Source organism: Ranitomeya variabilis, chromosome 5 (genome assembly GCF_051348905.1).
Source record: "Ranitomeya variabilis isolate aRanVar5 chromosome 5, aRanVar5.hap1, whole genome shotgun sequence".
NCBI lineage: Eukaryota > Metazoa > Chordata > Amphibia > Anura > Dendrobatidae > Ranitomeya > Ranitomeya variabilis.
Genome location: NC_135236.1, coordinates 7,036,710 through 7,062,263, shown reverse-complemented (window position 1 = coordinate 7,062,263; position 25,554 = coordinate 7,036,710). Strand labels below are relative to the sequence as shown.

General features: G+C 51.5%; 1 protein-coding gene across 3 annotated transcripts in view; it reads left to right on the top strand.

Annotated features, from left to right (window-relative positions):
* The first annotated feature begins 6,765 nt into the window (after positions 1-6,765).
* The window catches only part of LOC143774169 (actin-like protein 6B), a 68,248-nt gene continuing 49,459 nt past the window's right edge, over positions 6,766-25,554 (top strand). For 2 of the 3 annotated variants that reach the window (XR_013215486.1, XM_077261520.1), the window contains exons 1-7: positions 6,766-6,879; positions 10,282-10,358; positions 10,522-10,684; positions 23,366-23,466; positions 24,759-24,856; positions 25,229-25,323; positions 25,399-25,505. Coding sequence is in view for 2 of the 3 variants with exons in the window: in XM_077261520.1 (XP_077117635.1) it covers positions 6,855-6,879; positions 10,282-10,358; positions 10,522-10,684; positions 23,366-23,466; positions 24,759-24,856; positions 25,229-25,323; positions 25,399-25,505 (666 nt within the window). In the remaining variant the exon portion in view is untranslated. The remainder of the gene's footprint in view (positions 6,880-10,281; positions 10,359-10,521; positions 10,685-23,365; positions 23,467-24,758; positions 24,857-25,228; positions 25,324-25,398; positions 25,506-25,554) is intronic. The other variant, XM_077261522.1, reaches the window with a different exon arrangement.

The window sequence follows — 25,554 nt, the reverse complement described above, 5'->3', positions numbered from 1 at the left end:
TCTTCTCAGTGAAAACCTCACATTCATTATTGTAGGGTTGGTTCTCTGGGAATCTCCAGCGGTGATCAGGTCGGCAGGAGGAGAAGCTGAGACATTAGTCTCATTCTCTTCACTGGTCCACGTTTTCTACAGCAAAAGTTTTAACCTCCTTAAGAATCTGAATAGTTTTATGTCTCCACTTCTACTTAGAGATAGTTTTTATTGTTCCTTCAGCTTAGTTATATGAGGGCTCGATGTTTGTGTGACAAGTCATAGTTGTTAATGACACCATTTATTTTTTCATATAATGCACTGAGGCAAAGCAAAAAGGCATTCTTCAAAACCATTAAAGGGGGGCGGGGGAAGAATTCAAAAACTGCTGATTAGCTCAGCAGAGTGAATTTCCCATAGAAATGAATTGGAGCTTTCCTCGAGTTTTTGAGAAGATCACCTTCAAAAAATCTAAAAACCTACAAGTGAGTATAACTTTACCTAAAAAGTCTGCCATCTCACGATCCAAAAAGAATACACTTCGCAACTAGGCCATCAAAACATTTATAGCCAGAGGAGAGATTTGTGTTACATTCATTTTCATATCCTCCCCCAACATCCCGGCAGGAGCTAGTGCCTCTGATCCACATATCGTCCCACAACGTCCCAGCAGGAGCTGGTGCCTCTGATCTGCATGTCCTCCCAAAACGTCCCGACAAGGGCTGGTACCTCTGATCCTCATGTCTTCCCACAACGTCCCAGCAGGAGCTGGTGCCTCTGATCCAATCATCCACAACATCCCGGCAGGAGCTGGTGCCTCTGATCCAATCATCCTCCCACAACATTCCAGCAGGAGCTGGTGCCTCTGATCTGCTTGGCCTTCCTCAATGTCCCTGTAGGGGCTGGTGCTTCTGATCCACATGTCTTACTACAATGTCCTGGCAGTACCTGGTGCCTCTGATCCAATCATCCACAACATCCCGGCAGGAGCTGGTGCCTCTGATCCACATATCGTCCCACAACGTCCCAGCAGGAGCTGGTGCCTCTGATCTGCATGTCCTCCCAAAACGTCCCGACAAGGGCTGGTACCTCTGATCCTCATGTCTTCCCACAACGTCCCAGCAGGAGCTGGTGCCTCTGATCCAATCATCCACAACATCCCGGCAGGAGCTGGTGCCTCTGATCCACATATCGTCCCACAACGTCCCAGCAGGAGCTGGTGCCTCTGATCTGCATGTCCTCCCAAAACGTCCCGACAAGGGCTGGTACCTCTGATCCTCATGTCTTCCCACAACGTCCAGGCAGGAGCTGGTGCCTCTGATCCAATCATCCTCCCACAACATTCCAGCAGGAGCTGGTGCCTCTGATCTGCTTGGCCTTCCTCAATGTCCCTGTAGGGGCTGGTGTTTCTGATCCACATGTCTTACTACAATGTCCTGGCAGTACCTGGTGCCTCTAATCAACACGTCCTCCCACAACATTCTGACAGGAGCTGGTGACGGAGTCTCTGATCCACACGACTTTCGACAACATCCCGGCAGGAGCTGGTGCCTCTGATCCACACGTCCTCCCACAACAATCCGGCAGGGGCTGGTGACTCTGATTCACATGTCCTTTGATAACATCCTGGGAAGAGCTGTGCTTCTAATCCACACGTCCTCCCACAACATCCCGGCAGGGGCTGATGACTGATCCACACATCCTCCCACAACGTCCTGGCAGAGGCTGGGGACTGAGATCCGCTTGTCCTCCTGTAAGCAGGTTGCAGGATGCAGTGACAGAAGGCAGAGCAAGGGTTAACCAAATGTAACAATTTAATAGAACAGGGCATTCTCTCCTGGCAGGGAGATAAATAGTTAAAGAATGGTTAATAAGAATAATAAAAGTAAAACAATAGCAGTCCAGTTAAAGAACTTATTGCGTCCTTTATGCTCCTCCTCAGCAGGTGGCCCTGCAGGGGTTGTAGCATCGGGGGCGTCCGGGGAGATGTCCTCAGATGGGGTCCTTTAAACAATGGTCCGTCTTCTGGCGGCATCGGTCGGTCTCCGGTACCGTCTGCTGAGCCCTTAGTCCATAAAGATGCGTGGCCAAAGCAAACAAGGCCGCGGCACTTTCAGTGTCAAACAGGAACGAGCGCGAAGTCACTGGCAGGGAAGGCTGCATGGTTCTGTCCGGTGCTCGGCTTCCTTTCTGCTCGTGCGCGGTACTCTGAGCACACAGTACCTCTCCTCAGCGGTCCCGCTGGAGACGGTGGGGGCCAGCCAACGCAACCTATTGCGGCATCAGTACTCAAGGGACGGAGCACGGTGCTCACCCGGCTGCGTGCTGCTAGTTCGCCAAACTGCCGGCTGATGTGCGCACTATTGTTTATATCTTGCCCCTCCTACCCAGGTCATGAGATTGGTCTGTGTCACGATAATGTAAAAATGTCATATTGTGAGTTTCAGAACATTACATGGCTTTCCAGACACACGCTGCATTCGCTCACACAAAGACAAAGCCCTATGGCAGACACTCTGCAACTTGATACCAATGTGTGAGCAGTTTATTGCTTTTAGCTGCAGCAGACAAATCCCCCTAAAACTTCTCATTCCCTCCTCCCAACCAATACCAGCCCAAACTGGTATAGCCCCTTCCAAACTGCATGAGATCCTTTGTTCTGTTAAAGTGATATATATGGGCACCAATCCGGGCTAGGAATATAAGAATTATATATTCTGGATATCCATCGATAGATCTATCACTCATTGAAAGCGTTAGTAGCTAAATGCAATGAGTGCAAAGCGTGGACTTCTCCTTAAGCGGTTCATGTAAGTACGCCGTGCTTACACGTAAAAGAATCGCCTCGACATGGTGCACCTCAGGAACCTGGTGTATTTCCTATACGAGATTCATACAGCGAGATATGCATAAAAATTGTTTTCATATTCTAAGTAAAGGGGAGGTGTTAGCCTCTAAGTGATGTCACCACAGGGGGAGTGCCTGGGTTTTGGGCTAGGAATAACTTAGTGAGACAGCATTCTTGCAGTGCCTTTTGTCCAACTCTAGCAGTGGACTGACAATTTGGGTGAAGCCCTTCACTAACCGCTGATAGTACCCCGTAAGCCCCAGAAAGGCCCGCATGTCCTTCACTGTCTTCGGAGTGGGCCATTCCTGTACTGCTGCTGTCTTTTCACGTGCAGGTTGCACTCCCTCAGCGGATTAATGTCCGAGGTATTCAATTTGCTGGCGGAAGAGGTGACACTTCTGAGGTTTCACTGTCAAGCCGTGCTTCTGCAACCGACTCAACACCTGCTCCAGCCGTCAAAGATGTTTCTCGAAAGCTGCATAGACAATGATGTTGTCCAAATAAATGAGTGTGGCTTCAAAGTTCATGTCTCCTAAGTACCGCTCCATCAGTTGCTAAAAGGTGCCAGGAGCGTTGGTAAGACCGAAGGGCATCCGGATGAATTCGAACAACCTCATAGGCAGTATGAGCGGTGTCTTCTGCCGGTCTTGCTCAGGTATGGGCACTTGCCAATGTCCACTGGCTAGATCTAATGATGAGAAGTATTTGGCTTTTCTCAGGGCAGACGACTCCTCAATTCTCAGTAGGGAATAAAAGTCCAGGCATTTAGTCGGCGGTAGTCAACACAAGCGCAGGGTTCCGTCCTTTTTCCAAACTAAAATGATGGGAGCTGCCTATGGGCTCTGGCTCTCCCATATGACCCCACTCTGCAGAATACAGCACTCCCTAATCAGTGTGGCACTTCCTGTAGGAATCCCGTAAGTTATGGCTGTGGTGCACCTGAAATCATCCTCATGACAGCCGAAGACATACTGATAACGCCCTAGCATAGCTTCTACCTGCTGCACCTGTTGCGATGAGAGTCCCATCAGTTCAGCCCGCATCTGCTCCAGGAACCAGCACCCCTTTTTCATGGTGTTAGATGAAGTTTCTGAAGGCACGTTCATGGCTACAGTCCAGGGATCGCCTTGTTTCACCACTAACTGAATGGCCTCTGGTTGCATCAGTACTTCTGGCATGCCCAGTACTTGCGCCACTTCACTCTTGGGCAGGAGCACGAGATTGTCCTCTAGGTTGACACACCGCACCACTACATTACTGTTGTGGATGGTGACTAATGTCCAAGCAATGAGGAGTCCTCAAGGCAGTTGATCCATCAGAGATGGCTCTATTTGGACTTCCATTCCTTTGAGGGGGGGTACAGGCTCGCACGGGCAGCATGAGCATTCTGGCCAGGTGGCAAAACAAGTTTGGCAGAGGCCGGCACAATCACCTTCCCCAGGACTTTTCCTTCTCTCAATGTCTGTTGAGCCTGGGCTACCTGTATCAGCTGTTGGAATACCTTCCTTTGGGGGGTGCGGAGGCTCCATTGATGAAGAAAAGCATCTCGTGACTTACTGACTAGGATGGTCCCAAGTTCCTTCAGCACATTCATCCCTAGCATCACGGTGGGGCCACTGCCAGGGTTTCCAGAGGTCAATACTACTCCTTTTCATCCCACATCCTTGCCACACACGGTAATTTGCATCCAGACCATCCCTGTGACCGGGATGGGCAATTGGTTGGGCGCCGTCAACTTGATCACTGGGTCCCATTCAGGCCTCATCGCCTCGGAGAAGTGAAATAAGTCTCTGGCATGGTAGTCACTTGGGTATCAACTAGACAGCGGACGGCCACAGAGCCCACTAGTTTAACGGTAGACGGGTCGGTGGCCTACCCTGTCTGGTGTATCCTCGGGCATAATGTCTAGTGTCCCCATGTCTAAAAAAAAAAATCTCCTGCCTCCCTGCTCGGCATGGCCCTATTTCCGGATGTGGCTCGGAGTTAGTTTTGCCTCCGGAAGAGTTCGGCACTTCCAGGGGGATTTTTCCCAAGCTGGACCTCTCTTCTCGTATGTCCTGAATTTCTTTCTGGATTTCTCTAACCCAACCTGGTTCAGCTGTGGGCAGATTGGGTACCTCCCTCTTCTGGATCTTCCCTGTCGAGGCCGCCATCCCCTGCTTTTTCTCGTAGGCTCTTCCGCCCCAACTTCTAGAAGACATACGCGGATTGGCTTGCAAGCGCACCTGCTGGGCCTGTTTAAGCAGCGCATCCCTCAGGCCTTCCACAAGTTGGTCCCTCAAAATTACATCAGGGGGCCCCACATCATCCCTCTTAGCAATCGCTGCGTGGATCTCCTGCAGCACGTTCATATATTGGGTCACAGGCTCCCCCTCCCTTTGGACGCAGCTGAACAAGCGTATCCGCAATTCACCGATATTCGTGGGGTCCCCATGCATCTCTTCCAAGATCTGTAACACTTTGGTGAACGTATCCCGCACGAGTGGGGGCCGGAATATAATAGAACATCTAGCCTCTCCATCTAGGGCCATCACAGCAAGCTCAGCCTGAATAGTGGGGGTCACGGGGTGCATCCTTAACATGCCCTTAACCTGATTGGACCAGTCTCATAACAGTGAATTGCTCCCTGTAAACTTTGGGAGATCTCGGAGCATGGCCCCCAACGGTAAGCTGGCCCTTGGGACACCCACGGCCGCTTGGTCTGCCACCTCTGTGCGAGTGGACTGCATCCTGCTGACTACGCCAAGTGTAAGCAGGTTGCGGGATGCAGTGACAAACAGAAGGAGGAGCAAGGGTAATCCAAATGTAATAATAGAACAGGGTATTCACTCCTTGCAGGGAGGTAAATGGTTAAAGAATGCTTAATAAGAATAATGAAAGTAAAACAATAGCAGTCCAGTTAGAGAACTTAGTGTCCTTTATGCTCCACCTCAGCAGGTGGTCCCTCAGGGACCGGGGAGATGTCCTCAGATGGGGTCCTTTAAGCGACGGTCCGTCTTCTGGCGGCAGCAGTCGGTCTTTGATACCTTCCGCTGAGCCCCTAGTCCATAAACACGAGCGGCTGAAGCAAACAAGGCAGAAGTCACTGGCAGGGAAGGCCGCACGATACTGTCCGGTGCTCGGCTCCCTCTCCTCTGCTCATGCACCGACCTCTCTCCTCAGCGGCCCCGCTGGAGACGGCGGGGAACAACCAACGCAGTCTGTCATGGTGCCGGTACTCGGGACGGAGCACGCGGCACGCGCTTTTATCTTGCCCCTCCTACCCAGGTCATGAGGTTAGTCCGGCTCCTCATTCTTTCCCCCGGGCAACAAGGGCGGTAGCCTCACTGGTTCCACACCCGGCTCGGTACAGGTACCCGCGGTCCGGTCTTCCTCCTTACACTCCCACAAGTGTATGCCATGATGTGAAGTGCTGCTCTGCTCATCCTGGGCCCTCCTGGTGCATGACTAGAAGTCACAGATGTGAATGCATCAGACTGCAGTGGTGGTCCTGAGGGGAATCTGAGAATCCATCGTTCTGCACAGAGGCAGGATAGCACAAAACCAGCAGGCGGGCAGTGCGTGCATGCTGAGAGTTGTAGTTTTCTACTCAAGATCCCCAAGATGGTGGAGGTGGAGCTGTAATGAGAAGATGAGGCACAATCCTGATAAAAGTCCTAGAAAATGAATTAGAAAAGGCTCATTGGCAGAACTCACTATTGTGCAGCTTCAGAGCTGAAATCTGACACTATACAATTTATATTCCTGCGTACTACCCGATGCTGCACCATGTCAGTAGCAGGGTACAAATGGTACAGTGCCGCTTTAAGAGCACCCTCCTCCTCTCCGAATTCTTTAAAATCAGCCGACACAATAGTTTCTTAAAGGGTTTATGAGTGGCATTCGTGTAAGCCAATGAGGATGCAGATATGTGTCAGGCCCCCTCTCTCATTGGATCCTGCCCAGAGCTGGCAGCAGCAGGCGGACTCCTGGTTAAAGGGGCAGGAGGTGATGATCAGAGCTGCCCAGACATCGTGTCCTCAGGTGTCCAGACAGGATGAGTGGAGGAGTGTATGGGGGAGGTAAAGCTGCACTGCACCCCACTGCATGCTGGGAGCAAAACCGGCTGTGTAGCATGAGCTGTGCCCCCACCTGCCAGAGCTGCCATCCCCATGCCACAACCTGCTCCACCTGTGCAATGCACCCTGCTCCACCTGTGTAATGCACCCTGCTCCACCTGTGCAATGCACCCTGCTCCACCTGTGCAATGCACACTGCTCCACCTGTGCAATGCACCCTGCTCCACCTGTGCAATGCATCCTGCTCCACCTGTGCAATGCACCCTGCTCCACCTGTGCAATGCACCCTGCTCCACCTGTGTAATGCACACTGCTCCACCTGTGCAATGCACCCTGCTCCACCTGTGTAATGCACACTGCTCCACCTGTGTAATGCACCCTGCTCCACCTGTGCAATGCACCCTGCTCCACCTGTGCAATGCACACTGCTCCACCTGTGTAATGCACCCTGCTCCACCTGTGCAATGCACCCTGCTCCACCTGTGCAATGCACCCTGCTCCACCTGTGCAATGCACCCTGCTCCACCTGTGCAATGCACCCTGCTCCACCTGTGCAATGCACCCTGCTCCACCTGTGCAATGCATCCTGCTCCACCTGTGCAATGCACCCTGCTCCACCTGTGCAATGCACACTGCTCCACCTGTGCAATGCATCCTGCTCCACCTGTACAATGCATCCTGCTCCACCTGTGCAATGCACACTGCTCCACCTGTACAATGCACCCTGCTCCACCTGTGCAATGCACACTGCTCCACCTGTGCAATGCACCCTGCTCCACCTGTGCAATGCACCCTGCTCCACCTGTGCAATGCACACTGCTCCACCTGTGCAATGCACCCTGCTCCACCTGTGCAATGCACCCTGCTCCACCTGTGCAATGCACCCTGCTCCACCTGTGCAATGCACCCTGCTCCACCTGTGCAATGCACACTGCTCCACCTGTGCAATGCATCCTGCTCCACCTGTACAATGCACCCTGCTCCACCTGTGCAATGCATCCTGCTCCACCTGTACAATTCACCCTGCTCCACCTTTACAATGCGCCCCGAGGGGTGGATGGTGGTCTACAGACGCTGTGCGGTTTGGGGGTCTTCCCTTGTTTGTTTGGCCTTCACTTTATGAATATATTAATTATTTATTAACTTCCCTATAAAATCCCCATAAATCTCGGCGGCTTCATATCCGCCCCGACGCGCGTCAGAGGAAGAGGCAGAAATGCAGCATTAATCGGAGCAAATTGTTATTGTAGTTTGCTGATTTACGCTCTGTGTGAACAGGGCCGGAAGGTGAGAGATTAGCGACCTCCCATCCAGCCTCCGGGGACACCGGAAGGTGAGAGATTCACAGCCTCCCATCCAGCCTCCGGGGACGCCGGAAGGTGAGAGATTCACAGCCTCCCATCCAGCCTCCGGGGACGCCGGAAGGTGAGAGATTCACAGCCTCCCATCTAGCCTCCGGGATGTTGGAAGGTGAGAGATTCACGACCCCCCATCCAGCCTCTGGGGACACCAGAAGGTGAGAGATTCATGACCCCCTGTCCAGTCTCCGGGAACTCCGGAAGGTGAGAGATTCACAGCCTCCCATCCAGCCTCCAAGGATGCTGGAAAGTGAGAGAGTCACGGCCTCCCGTCCAGCTTCCGGAGAATCAGGAATGTGAGAGATTCAAGGCCTCCCATCCAGCCTCTGGGAACGTTGGAAGGTGAGAGATTCACGACCCCCCGTCCAGCCTCCAGGGATGCCAGAAGGTGAGAGATTCGTGGCCTCCCGTCCAGCCTCCGGAGACGGCGGAAGGTGAGAGATTCACGGCCTCCCATCCAGCCTCTGGGGACGCCGGAAGGGGAGAGATTCACGACCCCCCGTCCAGCCTCCAGGGATGCCGGAAGGTGAGAGATTCGTGGCCTCCCGTCCAGCCTCCGGAGACGGCGGAAGGTGAGAGATTCACGGCCTCCCATCCAGCCTCCGGGGATGCCGGAAGGTGAGAGATTCACGGCCTCCCATCCAGCTTCTGGGGATGCTGGAAGGTGGGAGATTCGTGGCCTCCCCTCCAGGCCCTGGGGACACCGGAAGGTAAGAGATTCGCGAACTCCCGTCCAGCCTCTGGAGACATCGGAAGGTGAGAGATTCGCGACCTCCCCATCCAGCCTCCAGGATCGTCTTTTACGCCTCGTTTCATCCATGGGGGCGCTTCGCCCTTGCAGGCTGCATGATGCTGGTGACTTGGCTGCTAGGACCAGGTGTTGAGAGGTCCAGTGACGGAGACCACTGGCCATCAATAAGCGTCTCCTTACTGAACGGCATCTCGGCGGATGATGAGGAGCAGATGGCGGCCACAACGTCACCAAAGTTTCCTCCAGAACATGGAGCATATTCTGGCACGTTTTCTGCTCTCCTCCTGGAGGTCTTTTGCCTCAGCCGGCATCTGCACCATCACCACCTCCCAGCACAGTACTTCGGGGGTCTCTCCGGTCTCCAATAGCGGTACCACCATGCAGTAACAGAGTCCTGTACTCATTCTCCAGCCTGGGGAACGCCCTCTCTTCGTCTCCCGTTCTTGGCTCTGTCCTGGTCATTACATCTCTATCCCGTTCTGCAGGCGGCCCGTGCTGCTGGTGGCTCGTACTGTGGTTGGGCTGTCCCACACCTGTCTCCAGTGCGTCACTGTCTTTATGTAGCTTTATTTTGTCCCTTCTCCGGATCTCGCCATTCGCTGCCTCAGTCTCCTCTCACATCGGGGATACCCAAGTAAAGCGGCTTTGCTCAGTGATCAGATAGTAGGTCTGCCTCTATTGCAGGCTGGGCCCTATCTGACAGAAAACTGTCTCTGTCCCTTCACTTCAGCTCTTCCCACTCTGAGCTAGTCACAACTATTAACCCTAATTGTACCTGTTTACTCCCTGCTGCAGGACAATACACAATCTATCACTAATAACGAACATTACTAAACACATTACACATCAAAATACACTACAACAATCCACGTGTCTTTCAGGGGGAATGTGGGCAGGATGTCCTTCTCCTTTATAGATTCACAACCACTTGTCCAGTCGTCAGGGACCAATGACGTGGACCGGAGTCCTGGGAATCGATCCACTCCTCTCTAGTCCTGGATACAATGGACATCCCCAGATCTGGTTTTATGTCCTGCGGTCTCAGGCATCTGCAGAGCATCACGCACAGCCATCGCCCTTCTGACATGTCCTCCCACCAGGGGAAGAAGACATGGCTCTGGGTGTGGATGGAATTTGCGACATCCCATGACTTCTGCTAGGTGGGCTGGTGTGCATGTCTGGCTTTAACAGCAGCTGCATGGCACTGTGTCACGTACATAATGGCCGCTGCCACTGTCTGTCTGGCAGGTGTATTATAACTCTATAACGGACCCTCTGCCTCCTTCTCTCTTGCAGATGAGGTCGGGGCGCTGGTGTTTGACATCGGATCTTATTCGGTTCGGGCCGGTTACGCCGGTGAAGACTGCCCCAAGGTATCAATGTTCTCAGGGAGCTCTAGAGGTCCTTGGTGGGCATTTCACCAGTGGGTCCCACCTTGTATGGACTGAGACTGGCAGAGGCCATGTCTCCACTGGTGACAAACGTGGCCCCTCACTGCACCTCCCTTATGACCCATCTCTCTTCTCCCCCGTTCAGGCTGACTTCCCGACCACGCTGGGGGTCTTCTCTCCGGATGAGTCTCTGTCTTCGGAGCTGGAGAAGGATCGGAAGCTGAGTCGAGTGTATTACATCGACACAACATGTCTGCACGTCCCAAGGCCGCTCACCGAGGTCACGTCACCGCTGAAGAACGGCATGAGTGAGACGCCAAAACTCAACCAAGCCATGTGTTGTCTGCAGCTCCGCGCTCACCATGTGCCATCTTGTGCTTCCCGCTGCCCTGGCCATGCTGCAATCATTACCCATAATTCTTCATTATCAGGGGTGAGGGTGCGAGAGGCAAAATACCATAACTCTATACCGACTAGTGATGGGCAGTCCGGCTCTTTTTGGTGATCCGGCTCTCATGGCTCCGCTCACCAAAAAGAGCCGACTCTTTCAGCTCACGAACCGGCTCTTTTTGGATCCTAAATGGATCCCTATTTAATATCTGATCAGGCGTCCAAAACTCCGCCCACCTACCGCAGAAACTCCGCCCACTTCTGAGAGCCAATTAAATTGAAGAGTGGGTGGAGTTTTGCTCAGGTGGGCCGAGTTACACATGCCGAAGTCCGGGATTTTACGCCCAGTGAGAGCCATTCAGGAATTTTAGTGGCTCTCACTGGTGTGCCGGCTCCCATCGTTCACAGCAGGGAGCCGGCTCTTTGTGTTGGCTCGTTCGTGAACGACACATCACTAATACCGACCACCTCGCTGGGAGACATCACTGATGCTGGGGCATTGCCATAATGTCTGAGAATATAACTAATGAAAAAATTCAATATTCTAAACTCCAAATACAAAAATCACAAAAGAGGAAACTCGCAGTCAGGTTTTGTGGCCTGAAATGTGTCTCCCACAGCTCGGGCCACTGACCTGAGACCTCACCTACACAGAGCACCCTCTAGAGGCTGCAGACACCCTTGAAGCTCCCTCCACTGGAAGCTGTAGATAGTAGAGACCCGTCCTCAGTGCTCCCTCTAGTGGTGCCTGTAGATACTAGAGACCCATCCTCAGTGCACCTTCTAGTGGTGGCTATAGATAGTAGAGACGCGTCCTTAGTGCTCCTTCTAGTGGTGGCTATAGATAGTAGAGACCCGTCCTCAGTGCTCCCTCTAGTGGTGACTGTAGATAGTAATGATACTTCCTCAGTGCTCCCTCTAGTGGTGGCTGTAGATAGTATAGACCCGTCCTCAGTGCTCCCTCTAGTGGTGCCTGTAGATACTAGAGACCCATCCTCAGTGCACCTTCTAGTGGTGGCTATAGATAGTAGAGACGCGTCCTCAGTGCTCCCTCTAGTGGTGGCTGTAGATAGTAGAGACCCGTCCTCAGTGCACCTTCTAGTGGTGACTGTAGATAGTAATGATACTTCCTCAGTGCTCCCTCTAGTGGTGGCTGTAGATAGTATAGACCCGTTCTCAGTGCTCCTTCTAGTGGTGGCTATAGATAGTAGAGACCCATCCTCAGTGCTTCCTCTAGTGGTGGCTATAGATAGTAGAGACCCGTCCTCAGTGCTTCCTCTAGTGGTGGCTATAGATAGTAGAGACCCGTCCTCAGTGCTTCCTCTAGTGGTGGCTATAGATAGTAGAGACGCGTCCTCAGTGCTTCCTCTAGTGGTGGCTATAGATAGTAGAGACGCGTCCTCAGTGCTTCCTCTAGTGGTGGCTATAGATAGTAGAGACCCGTCCTCAGTGCACCTTCTAGTGGTGGCTATGGATAGTAGAGACCCATCCTCAGTGCTTCCTCTAGTGGTGGCTATAGATAGTAGAGACCTGTCCCTAGTGTTCCTTCTAGTGGCTGTAGATAGTACAGACCCGTCCTCAGTGCTTCCTCTAGTGGTGGCTGTAGATAGTAGAGACCCGTCCTCAGTGCTCCCTCTAGTGGTGGCTATAGATAGTAGAGACCTGTCCCTAGTGTTCCTTCTAGTGGCTGTAGATAGTAGAGACCGATCCTCAGTGCTCCCTCTAGTGGTGACTGTAGATAGTAGAGACCCGTCCTCAGTGCTTCCTCTAGTGGTGGCTGTAGATAGTAGAGACCCGTCCCCAATGCTCCCTCTGGTGGTGGCTGTACATATTAGAGACCCATCCTCAGTGAAACCTCTAGTGGTGGCTGTAGATAGTAGAGACCTGTCCTTAGTGCTCCTTCTAGTGGCTGTAGATAGTACAGACCTGTCCTCAGTGCTCCCTCTAGTGGTGGCTGTACATATTAGAGACCCATCCTCAGTGAAACCTCTAGTGGAGGCTGTATTATTATTTTTTTTATTATTATTATTTCTTTCTATAGCACCATTGATTCCATGGTGCTGTACATGAGAAGGGGTTACATACAAATTACAGATATACTGTAATTTACAGTAAGCAAACTAACAATGACAGACTGATACAGAGGGGCGAGGACCCTGCCCTTGCGGGCTTACATTCTACAGGATGGTGGGGATAGAGACAATAGGTTGGGGGTTGCAGTAGCTCCGGTGTTGGTGAGGCGGTAGCTCCGATAGTGATGAGGAGGCAGCGGGGTCAGTGCAGGCTGTAGGCTTTCCTGAAGAGATGGGTTTTCAGGTTCAGTCTGAAGGATCCGAATGTGGTTGATAGTCGGACGTGTTGGGGCAGAGAATTCCAGAGGATGGGGGATATTCGGGAGAAGTCTTGGAGGCGGTTGGGTGAGGAGCGGATAAGTGTGGAGGAGAGGAGGTCTTGGGAGGACCGGAGATTACGTGAGGGAAGATATATGGAGATTAGTTCACAGATATATGGAGGTGACAGGTTATGGATGGCTTTGTAGGTCAGTATTAGTAATATGAACTGGATACGCTGAGGGAATGGGAGCCAGTGAAGAGATTTGCAGAGGGGAGAAGCGGAGGAGTAGTGAGGAGCGAGATGAATTAGTCGGGCAGCAGAGTTAAGGATGGACTGGAGAGGAGCAAGGGTGTTAGCAGGGAGGCCACAGAAAAGGATGTTGTAGTAGTCGAGGCGGGAGATGATTAGGGCATGCACAAGCATTTTAGTAGATTGAAGGTTGAGGAAAGGACGAATTCTGGAGATATTTTTGAGCTGGAGGCGACAGGAGGTGGAAAGAGCTTGGATGTGCGGTTTGAAGGACAGGGCAGAGTCAAGGGTTACTCCGAGGCATCGGACTTCTGGTATGGGGAAAAGCGTGATGTTGTTAATTGCGATAGATAGGTCAGGTAAGGAAGATCTATGAGATGGAGGAAAGATGATGAGTTCAGATTTGTCCACATTGAGTTTGAGGAAGCGAGAGGAGGAGAAGGAAGATATGGCTGATAGACACTCGGGGATTCTGGACAGCAGAGAGGTGACGTCTGGGCCAGAGAGGTAGATCTGAGTGTCATCAGCATAGAGGTGGTACTGGAATTCATGGGACTTTATGAGTTGTCCCAGGCCAAGTGTATAGATTGAGAAGAGTAGGGGTCCTAGAACAGAGTCTTGGGGGACTGCAACAGAGAGAGGGTGGGATGAGAAGGTAGTGTGGGAGTGGGAGACGCTGAATATGCAGTTGGAAAGGTAAAAGGAGATTCAGGATAGGGTGAGGTCTTTGATGGGAAAGGAGATGATCTGTAGTAGGAGGCAGTGATCAACTGTGTCGAAAGCAGAGGACAGGTCTAGAAGGAGGAGTACAGAGTATTGTCCATTAGCTTTGGCTGTAAGTAGGTCGTTAGTAATATTGGTCAGGGCAGTCTCAGTTGAGTGATGGGGCAGAAACCAGATTGTAACATAGCAACATAGTTAGTAAGGCCGAAAAAAGACATTTGTCCATCCAGTTCAGCCTATATTCCATCATAATAAATCCCCAGATCTACGTCCTTCTACAGAACCTAATAATTGTATGATACAATATTGTTCTGCTCCAGGAAGACATCCAAGCCTCTCTTGAACCCCTCGACTGAGTTCGCCATCACCACCTCCTCAGGCAAGCAATTCCAGATTCTCACTGCCCTAACAGTAAAGAATCCTCTTCTATGTTGGTGGAAAAACCTTCTCTCCTCCAGACGCAGAGAATGCCCCCTTGTGCCCGTCACCTTCCTTGGTATAAACAGATCCTCAGCGAGATATTTGTATTGTCCCCTTATATACTTATACATGGTTATTAGATCGCCCCTCAGTCGGCTTTTTTCTAGACTAAATAATCCTAATTTCGCTAATCTATCTGGGTATTGTAGTGCTCCCATCCCCCTTATTAATTTTGTTGCCCTCCTTTGTACTCTCTCTAGTTCCATTATATCCTTCCTGAGCACCGGTGCCCAAAACTGGACACAGTACTCCATGTGCGGTCTAACTAGGGATTTGTACAGAGGCAGTATAATGCTCTCATCATGTGTATCCAGACCTCTTTTAATGCACCCCATGATCCTGTTTGCCTTGGCAGCTGCTGCCTGGCACTGGCTGCTCCAGGTAAGTTTATCATTAACTAGGATCCCCAAGTCCTTCTCCCTGTCAGATTTACCCAGTGGTTTCCCGTTCAGTGTGTAATGGTGATATTGATTCCTTCTTCCCATGTGTATAACCTTACATTTATCATTGTTAAACCTCATCTGCCACCTTTCAGCCCAAGTTTCCAACTTATCCAGATCCATCTGTAGCAGAATACTATCTTCTCTTGTATTAACTGCTTTACATAGTTTTGTATCATCTGCAAATATCAATATTTTACTGTGTAAACCTTCTACCAGATCATTAATGAATATGTTGAAGAGAACAGGTGCCAATACCGACCCCTGCGGTACCCCACTGGTCACAGTGACCCAGTTAGAGACTATACCATTTATAACCACCCTCTGCTTTCTATCACTAAGCCAGTTACTAACCCATTTACACACATTTTCCCCCAGACCAAGCATTCTCATTTTGTGTACCAACCTCTTGTGTGGCACGGTATCAAATGCTTTGGAAAAATCGAGATATACCACGTCCAATGACTCACCGTGGTCCAGCCTATAGCTTACCTCTTCATAAAAACTGATTAGATTGGTGACAGGAGCGATTTCTCATAAACCCATGCTGATATGGAGTTAAACAGTTATTCTCATTGAGATAATCCAGAATAACATCCTTCAGAAACCCTTCAAATATTTTACCAACAGTAGAGGTTAGACTTACTGGCCTATAATTTCCAGGTTCACTTTTAGAGCCCTTTTTGAATATTGGCACCACATTTGCTATGCGCCAGTCCTGCGGAACAGACCCCGTCGCTATAGAGTCCCTAAAAATAAGAAATAATGGTTTATCTATTACATTACTTAGTTCTCTTAGTACTCGTGGGTGTATGCCATCCGGACCCGGAGATTTATCTATTTTAATCTTATTTAGCCGGTTTCGCACCTGTTCTTGGGTTAGATTGGTGACCCTTAATATAGGGTTTTCATTGTTTCTTGGGATTTCACCTAGCATTTCATTTTCCACCGTGAATACCGTGGAGAAGAAGGTGTTTAATATGTTAGCCTTTTCCTCATCATCTACAACCATTCTTTCCTCACTATTTTTTAAGGGGCCTACATTTTCAGTTTTTATTCTTTTACTATTGATATAGTAACTTGTCAAAGAGCAAGTTAGATGGGAGGTGGGAGGAAAGTTCCGCGTGGACATGCTGCTCCAGGAATAGCGATATTGGGCGGTAGCTGGGCATAGCAATTGGATCGAGGGTTGGCTTTTTAAGGATAGGCGTGATTGTCGCATGTTTGAAAGCAGAAGGGAAGGTGCCAGAAGTTAGTGATAGATTGAAGAGGTGGGTTAGGGATGGGATGAGTGGTGGTGAGGTTGGGGAGAAGGTGGGATGGGGTCGAGCGCACAGATGGTGAGGGGCAATTTGGAGAGGAGACAAGCCCCCCTTCAGTGATATTGGATAGGGAGGTTATGGGGTTTGGGCATTGGTCTGGTATACAAAGGGGTTGTGGTGGTTGAACAATGAAGACTTGTCTTGTTTGGTCGATCTTATTTTTAAAGTGTGTGGAAAAGTCCTCACAGAGATGAGGGAGGTTGGAGGGGGCAGTGGGGGGCGGAGGAGGGAGTTAAAGGTTTTTAGATAACTGTTTGGGGTTGTAGGATAGGGAGGATACGAGGGTTGTGAAGTAGGCCTGTTTAGCAGACGTGAGAGCAGATTTAAAAGCGTGTGTTGCTTGTTTGAGTGAAGTGAAATCATGTTGTGAATGCGTTTTCTTCCAGCGCCGTGCTGCAACCCTGGACAATTGCCAGATCTTTTTAGTGATGTTCTTGTGCCAGGGTTGTCTATTGATACATCGCACTCTGCCATGAATGAGAAGGGCAACCGTATCAATAGCTGATGAGTGGCATTGTAGAAAGCAGTGGCAGTGTCTGTGTTGTGGAGTGAGGATATGGATGCCAGTGGTAGGATAGAGTCAGTGTGTGGGTGTCTAGGTATGCGAGGATTCTGCGGGGGTGCGCATGTTGCTGGACATGGGTGACCGGTGAGGAGGACAGGAATGAGAAAGCAGATGGTCTGATAGAGGGAGAGGGAAGGTGGTGAAGTTAGATAGAGAGCAGAGACAGGTGAAGACCAGGTCTAGTGTATGTCCATCTGTGTGGGTGGCTGCGGAGGACCACTGAGTAATTCCAAAAGATGAAGTAAGGGACAGAAGTTTGGAGGCTGTTGACTGAAGGGTATCAGTGGGGATGTTAAAGTCACCCATGATGATGGTGGGAATGTCAGCAGAGAGAAAGTGAAGAAGCCAGGTGGAGAATTGGTCAATAAAGGCAGTGGCCGGTTCCTGGAAGTCGGTATATGATGGCCGGTTGGAGGTTGGAGGGAGAGTAGATGCGGACAGATTGGACTTCAAAAGAGGGGAGGGTAGAGGTGGGATTGGGTTAAAGGTGCAGTTAGAAGAAAGGAAAAGACCCATTCCTCCACCATGTCTGTTGCCGGGGCGAGGAGTGTGGGTGAAGTGGAAGCCGCCGTAACATTAACGCAGCAGGGGAGGCTGTGTCAAAGGGTGTTAGCCATGTTTCTGTGAGGCCGAGGAAGGCAAGCTTGTGAGAGAGAAAAAGGTCAACAATCACATGAAGCATATTTCAGATTAAGCGGGCATTCCAGAGTGCTCCAAAGAGAGGGAGCACGGGTTTTAAGTTGGAAAGATTGCGATAGTTCATATTAGATAGGGAGTGGTAGGAGGAGTAGTAATGGGATGTATGAGCTGTGGGGGTCCAGTGTTGGGAGATATGTCATCAGCAGTGAGGAGAAACAGAGAAAGGAAGAGCAGGTGGGAGGAGAGTGGGCTGCTTGTACATACTAGAGACCCATCCTCAGTGCTCCCTCTAGTAGTGGCTGTACAGAGTAAAGAATCATCATCCGTGCTCCCTCTAGTAGAGGCTGTAGATAGTAGAGATCCTTCCTCTGTGCTCCTTCTAGTGGTGGCTGTAGATCGTAGAGACCCATCCTCAGTGCTCCCTCTAGTGGTAGCTGTAGATAGTATAGACCCGTTCTCAGTGCTCCCTCTAGTGGTGGCTGTAGATAGTAGAGACCCATCCTCAGTGCTCCCTCTAGTGGTGGCTGTAGATAGTATAGACCCGTTCTCAGTGCTCCCTCTAGTGGTGGCTGTAGATAGTATAGACCCGTTCTCAGTGCTCCCTCTAGTGGTAGCTGTAGATAGTATAGACCCGTTCTCAGTGCTCCCTCTAGTGGTAGCTGTAGATAGTATAGACCCGTTCTCAGTGCTCCCTCTAGTGGTGGCTGTAGATAGTATAGACCCGTTCTCAGTGCTCCCTCTAGTGGTGGCTGTAGATAGTATAGACCCGTTCTCAGTGCTCCCTCTAGTGGTAGCTGTAGATAGTATAGACCCGTTCTCAGTGCTCCCTCTAGTGGTAGCTGTAGATAGTATAGACCCGTTCTCAGTGCTCCCTCTAGTGGTAGCTGTAGATAGTATAGACCCGTTCTCAGTGCTCCCTCTAGTGGTGGCTGTAGATAGTATAGACCCATCCTCAGTGCTCCCTCTAGTGGTAGCTGTAGATAGTATAGACCCGTTCTCAGTGCTCCCTCTAGTGGTGGCTGTAGATAGTATAGACCCGTTCTCAGTGCTCCCTCTAGTGGTAGCTGTAGATAGTATAGACCCGTTCTCAGTGCTCCCTCTAGTGGTGGCTGTAGATAGTAGTGATCCTTCCTCAGTGCTCCCTCTAGTGGTGGCTGTAGATAGTAGTGATCCTTCCTCAGTGCTCCCTCTAGTGGTGGCTGTAGATAGTAGTGATCCTTCCTCAGTGCTCCCTCTAGTGGTGGCTGTAGATAGTAGTGATCCTTCCTCAGTGCTCCCTCTAGTGGTGGCTGTAGATAGTAATGATACTTCCTCAGTGCTCCCTCTAGTGGTAGCTGTAGATAGTAGTGATCCTTCCTCAGTACTCCCTCTAGTGGTGGCTGTAGATAGTATAGACCCATTCTCAGTGCTCCCTCTAGTGGTGGCAGTAGATAGTAGAGACCCATCCTCAGTGCTCCCTCTAGTGGTGGCTGTAGATAGTAATGATACTTCCTCAGTGCTCCCTCTGGTAGTGGCTGTAGATAGTATAGACCCATTCTCAGTGCTCCCTCTAGTGGTGGCTGTAGATAGTAGAGACCCATCCTCAGTGCTCCCTCTAGTGGTGGCTGTAGATAGTAATGATACTTCCTCAGTGCTCCCTCTAGTGGTGGCTGTAGATAGTAGAGACCCATCCTCAGTGCTCCCTCTAGTGGTGACTGTAGATAGTAATGATACTTCCTCAGTGCTCCCTCTGGTAGTGGCTGTAGATAGTATAGACCCATTCTCAGTGCTCCCTCTAGTGGTGGCTGTAGATAGTAGAGACCCATCCTCAGTGCTCCCTCTAGTGGTGGCTGTAGATAGTAATGATACTTCCTCAGTGCTCCCTCTAGTGGTGGCTGTAGATAGTAATGATACTTCCTCAGTGCTCCCTCTAGTGGTGGCTGTAGATAGTAGAGACCCATTCTCAGTGCTCCCTCTAGTGGTGACTGTAGATAGTAATGATACTTCCTCAGTGCTCCCTCTGGTAGTGGCTGTAGATAGTATAGACCCATTCTCAGTGCTCCCTCTAGTGGTGGCTGTAGATAGTAGAGACCCATTCTCAGTGCTCCCTCTAGTGGTGGCTGTAGATAGTAGAGACCGATCCTCAGTGCTCCCTCTAGTGGTGACTGTAGATAGTAATGATACTTCCTCAGTGCTCCCTCTAGTGGTAGCTGTAGATAGTATAGACCCATTCTCAGTGCTCCCTCTAGTGGTGGCTGTAGATAGTAGAGACCCATCCTCAGTGCTCCCTCTAGTGGTGGCTGTAGATAGTAATGATACTTCCTCAGTGCTCCCTCTAGTGGTGGCTGTTGGTGGCTGCAGGGTTCTGAGCACTTTTCAGTCTAGATAAAATTTGTGTCTCAATATTTGTGAACCCTTCAGGATTTTCCATATTTTCCATCAGATTTACAGAAGCAAATTAAAGAAATGAGTCAGAAATCTGAGACTTTGTCATTTTATAATGAGGACAATGCTCCAGTATCACGTTTGATAACAGTATGTGAACCCTTGGCTCTGTGCCTGCTGTGTCCCTCGTGCAGCACTGACGGCATCTTAACCTCCCCGGTAATTGCCGATTACTCCGGCACATTGGATGGAGGCGTTTTCGCCGCATTCTCCCTATAAATCAGCTTCTCCTCTGATGTTGGGGTTTTTTCTTCAGCTCTGGATGAAGGTTGGGATGTGACTCGGCCGCTGCAGAACTTCTTCTTTATTCTTCCTCAAAGCGACTTGTGTCTTTGCGTCGTTGTTTTGCTAAAAAACGTAACGGAAAAAGATGCGGCATCACCAAGAGCAGGTGAGATACCAGCGCACCATCAGGGGGCATCAGGCAGACCCCCGTGATACCGGCGGGGGCAGCACCAGCCACAAAGTTATGCAGACAGTCATAAACCTCCGAATCCACAGAGGGGCGTCTATAGGGCGTTCTTATTGTGGGGTGCACTTATATAGCGCTGGGCAGCCGGCTGATCTAACAGTATGGGGGTCTTCACTAGTCTGTGAGCTGACACCGTGCACCACACACACCTGTGTGACTGGCGTCCTACACAAGCTCCATCTGGCCGCAGGTTTACCACTACACAGCCCCTCCATGACTCGCGGGGTCTACCATCAGTATTTGGCATCGGTGCTGCCCCGCCTGTATTGTGGGGGTCTGCTGCCCGCTGCTGTTGAATTGGTGATCTCACCTGGTGTTAGTCAGACCCCGGTACACATCCTGGTGATTCCTGCACCGGAGAAACCAGAACTGGATACGTCAGCGTGACGTCCGTGTGCTGTCAGTGTGACGTCCGTGTGCTGTCAGCGTGACGTCCGTGTGCTGTCAGCGTGACGTCCGTGTGCTGTCAGCGTGACGTCCGTGTGCTGTCAGTGTGACGTCTGTGTGCTGTCAGCGTGACGTCTGTGTGCTGTCAGTGTGACGTCTATGTGCTGTCAGCATGACGTCCGTGTGCTGTCAGTGTGACGTCCGTGTGCTGTCAGCGTGACGTCCGTGTGCTGTCAGTGTGACGTCTGTGTGCTGTCAGCGTGACGTCTGTGTGCTGTCAGTGTGACGTCTGTGTGCTGTCAGCGTGACGTCTGTGTGCTGTCAGGGTGACGTCTGTGTGCTGTCAGTGTGACGTCTGTGTGCTGTCAGCGTGACGTCTGTGTGCTGTCAGTGTGACGTCCGTGTGCTGTCAGTGTGACGTCCGTGTGCTGTCAGTGTGACGTCCGTGTGCTGTCAGCGTGACGTCCGTGTGCTGTCAGTGTGACGTCCGTGTGCTGTCAGTGTGACGTCCGTGTGCTGTCAGCGTGACGTCCGTGTGCTGTCAGTGTGACGTCCGTGTGCTGTCAGTGTGACGTCCGTGTGCTGTCAGCGTGACGTCCGTGTGCTGTCAGCGTGACGTCCGTGTGCTGTCAGTGTGACGTCCGTGTGCTGTCAGCGTGACGTCCGTGTGCTGTCAGTGTGACGTCCGTGTGCTGTCAGTGTGACGTCCGTGTGCTGTCAGTGTGACGTCCGTGTGCTGTCAGCGTGACGTCCGTGTGCTGTCAGTGTGACGTCCGTGTGCTGTCAGTGTGACGTCCGTGTGCTGTCAGCGTGACGTCCGTGTGCTGTCAGTGTGACGTCCGTGTGCTGTCAGTGTGACGTCTGTATGCTGTCAGCGTGACGTTTGTGTGCTGTCAGCGTGATGTCGGTGTCAGTGTGAACTCTGTATGCTGTTAGTCTGCTGGTTAGTAAAATATAGGGGGACCCCACATCATTTATTTTTTCCTATAATAACCAGTAAAGGCTAAGCTAACAGCTGTGAGCTGATATTAATACACTGGGAAACGTTATGGCTATTGGCCGATTCCCCGAATATTAACATCAGCCCCCAATTGTCAGCTTTCCCTCAGCTGGTTAGTAAAATAAAGGGGACCCCAGGCTGTTTTTTTTTTCTAGTATATGCTATACACAGACAGCGGGTGCTGACTACAACTCACATCAGTGTCGCCAGATCACTGGAGACCAGGCGACAACGCTGAGCTGCATTCAGCACCTGAGAACAGCGCTAATTGTACTGCTTTTCCCAGGCGCCGGTATGTGTCTCTCCAACGACAAGCAGATGTCACCCGTGTCATCAGAGTGCACGTGTACAGAACGCATTTTTTCCGTGCTGCGTGAAAAAGAAAGACGTCTGATTTTTTGAGACAGACACATGGTCCATGTGAAAAATCTGACATGTGCACACCACCACTGAATACAATGTCTGTGCGTGTGTCCGTACTTGTGAAGGGGCCTCAGGCTGTCTTTTTTCTGTTATGTTTTTTTTTTCCTTTGTTCGCCAGTCGTTTTTCTGCAGGATCCTGGTTCTCCTGAGATTTGGCTCATGGGCAGAAGTCCGGATAATTTCCTTTACAACTTACTAGTATATATTCATTGACCATCATGGCCCAGATCCAGTACTGTCCTGATGCCACCATGACCATGAGTCACAGACGGAGGAGGTTGTATCCTGTAATGCAGTTTTTCTTTCTCCAGACATAACTCTTCTGTTATACCAGAAGTCTTCATTTTGGTCTCGTCCACAGAACATTGGTCCAGGACCTTCTGACTTGTCCATTGCAACAATGTTCTCATGGAGAGTAGCAGCTTTCACCTTGCAATCCTGCCTTGCACACCATTGTTATCTTGTGTCCTCCTCATGAACATTTACACCAGCCGATGTCAGAGAGTCCTTTAGTTGCTTAGAGGTGACCTTGGGTTTCTTTGTGTTCTCGTGGGTTACTATTCACCTTCCCCTTGGAGTGATGTTTTTTGGTCGCCTGCTCCAGGGGAGGGTAATAATGGCCCCAAATTTCCTCCATTTATACACAAACTGTCTGACTGTGGATTGGTGGAGTCCGAACTTTTCACAGATGGTTCTATAGACCTCTCCTGTGTTTGTGCTGTGGGACACTTCCACAAACATAGTGCCATAGTTATACAGGTCATAAACATCGGGCCGACAGATCCTGCATGTTATATATAACATGTCGCCCACTCTCATCTGACCGTGGTCCCATTGATTGAAACCAGCAGACTCCAATGTCAGCTGCACATGATCAGCTAATCCTGAGGGTGCACATACTTTTACCACTCATAGACCTGTTACATCCGGTCACTTAATGACAAAGTCTCAGATTTTTGCTCATTTCTTTGATTTTGGTTAGGTTTTAGGTCAAATGTATGCAGAAATCTGGAGAATTCTGACAGGTCCACAAACTTTCAGTGGTTGCTGTAAAAATGCGATGATGGTGACGGCTGTGTCTGTGCTGTATCACACGCCCCTGTATCTGAGCCTTACCGCGTTTCACCTCTGCCCTCCACAGTAGAAGACTGGGACGCCTTTCAGGCCATCCTGGACCACACCTTCACCAGGCACCTGAAGTCGGAGCCCGCGCTGCACCCCATCCTCATGTCTGAGGCCCCCGTGAGTAACTGGTGCTCCCAACATGTTACCCTGCAGGGGGTGGAGCCGGCTCCCAGTATCACTATCACCCTGCAGGGGGCAGAGCCGACTCTTAGTATCATTATCACCCCGCAGGGGCGGAGCCGGCTCCCAATATCACTATCACCCCGCAGGGGGCAGAGCCGACTCTTAGTATCATTATCACCCCTCGGGGCAGAGCCGGCTCTTAGTATCACTATCACCCTGCAGGGGGTGGAGCCGGCTCCCAGTATCACTATCACCCTGCAGGGGGCAGAGCCGACTCTTAGTATCATTATCACCCCGCAGGGGGTGGAGCCGGCCCTTCGGTATCACTATCACCCCTCGGGGCGGAGCCGGCTCCCAATATCACTATCACCCTGCAGGGGGCAGAGCCGACTCTTAGTATCATTATCACCCCTCGGGGCAGAGCCGGCTCTTAGTATCACTATCACCCTGCAGGGGGTGGAGCCGGCTCCCAGTATCACTATCACCCTGCAGGGGGCAGAGCCGACTCTTAGTATCATTATCACCCCTCGGGGCAGAGCCGGCTCTTAGTATCACTATCACCCTGCAGGGGGTGGAGCCGGCTCCCAGTATCACTATCACCCTGCAGGGGGCAGAGCCGACTCTTAGTATCATTATCACCCCGCAGGGGCGGAGCCGGCTCCCAATATCACTATCACCCTGCAGGGGGCAGAGCCGACTCTTAGTATCATTATCACCCCTCGGGGCAGAGCCGGCTCTTAGTATCATTATCACCCCTCGGGGCAGAGCCGGCTCTTAGTATCATTATCACCCCTCGGGGCAGAGCCGGCTCTCAGTATCACTATCACCCTGCAGGGGGTGGAGCCGGCTCTCAGTATCACTATCACCCTGCAGGGGGTGGAGCCGACTCTTAGTATCATTATCACCCCGCAGGGGCGGAGCCGGCTCCCAATATCACTATCACCCTGCAGGGGGCAGAGCCGACTCTTAGTATCATTATCACCCCTCGGGGCAGAGCCGGCTCTTAGTATCATTATCACCCCTCGGGGCAGAGCCGGCTCTTAGTATCATTATCACCCCTCGGGGCAGAGCCGGCTCTCAGTATCACTATCACCCTGCAGGGGGTGGAGCCGGCTCTCAGTATCACTATCACCCTGCAGGGGGTGGAGCCGACTCTTAGTATCATTATCACCCTGCAGGGGCGGAGCCGGCCCTTCGGTATCACTATCACCCCTCGGGGCGGAGCCGGCCCTTCGGTATCACTATCACCCCGCAGTGCGGTGCTTATTTTGTGTCTTGTTTTGCAGTGGAATGCCCGGGCGAAGCGTGAGAAGCTGACAGAGCTGATGTTTGAGCACTACAATATCCCCGCATTCTTCCTGTGTAAGACGGCCGTACTCACCGCGTATCCTGCCCGGCGGATGCTGCACACTTGCCACATCTCGTGGGATATTGAGGGTGATGTCCTAGGATGATACTCTGGAGTGGGCTTCTCAGGGGCGATGCGCTGCAGGAGGCTTCTCAGGGGCGATGTGCTGCAGGAGGCTTCTCAGGGGCGATGCGCTGCAGGAGGCTTCTCAGGGGCGATGCGCTGCAGGAGGCTTCTCAGGGGTGATGCGCTGCAGGAGGCTTCCCAGGGGTGATGCTCAGGGGCGGTTCTCTGCAGGGTGAAGCTCGGGGGCGGTACTCTGCAGGGTTAAGCTCGGGGCGGTGCTCTGCAGGGTGAAGCTCGGGGGCGATGCTCTGCTCATTCTCGTTCCTTAACCCTTCTCTGTAGTTTTGCAAACGGCAGATCCACAGGTTTGGTACTAGACAGCGGAGCCACACACACCACTGCCCTGCCAGTGCATGATGGGTATGTTCTGCAGCAAGGTGAGTGACATGACACCCCCAGCACAGGCTGAGTGCGCCCCACCCCAGTGATCCGGACCCTCTTCTCTGCTGCAGGGATTGTGAAGTCGCCCCTGGCCGGAGACTTCATCACGATGCAATGCAGGGAGTTATTCCAGGAGATGGGAGTGGAAATCATCCCCCCCTACATGATCGCATCCAAGGTGAGGCCAGGAGGGGGGCGCCACACCGCGTTTACAACAGAGGCACTGA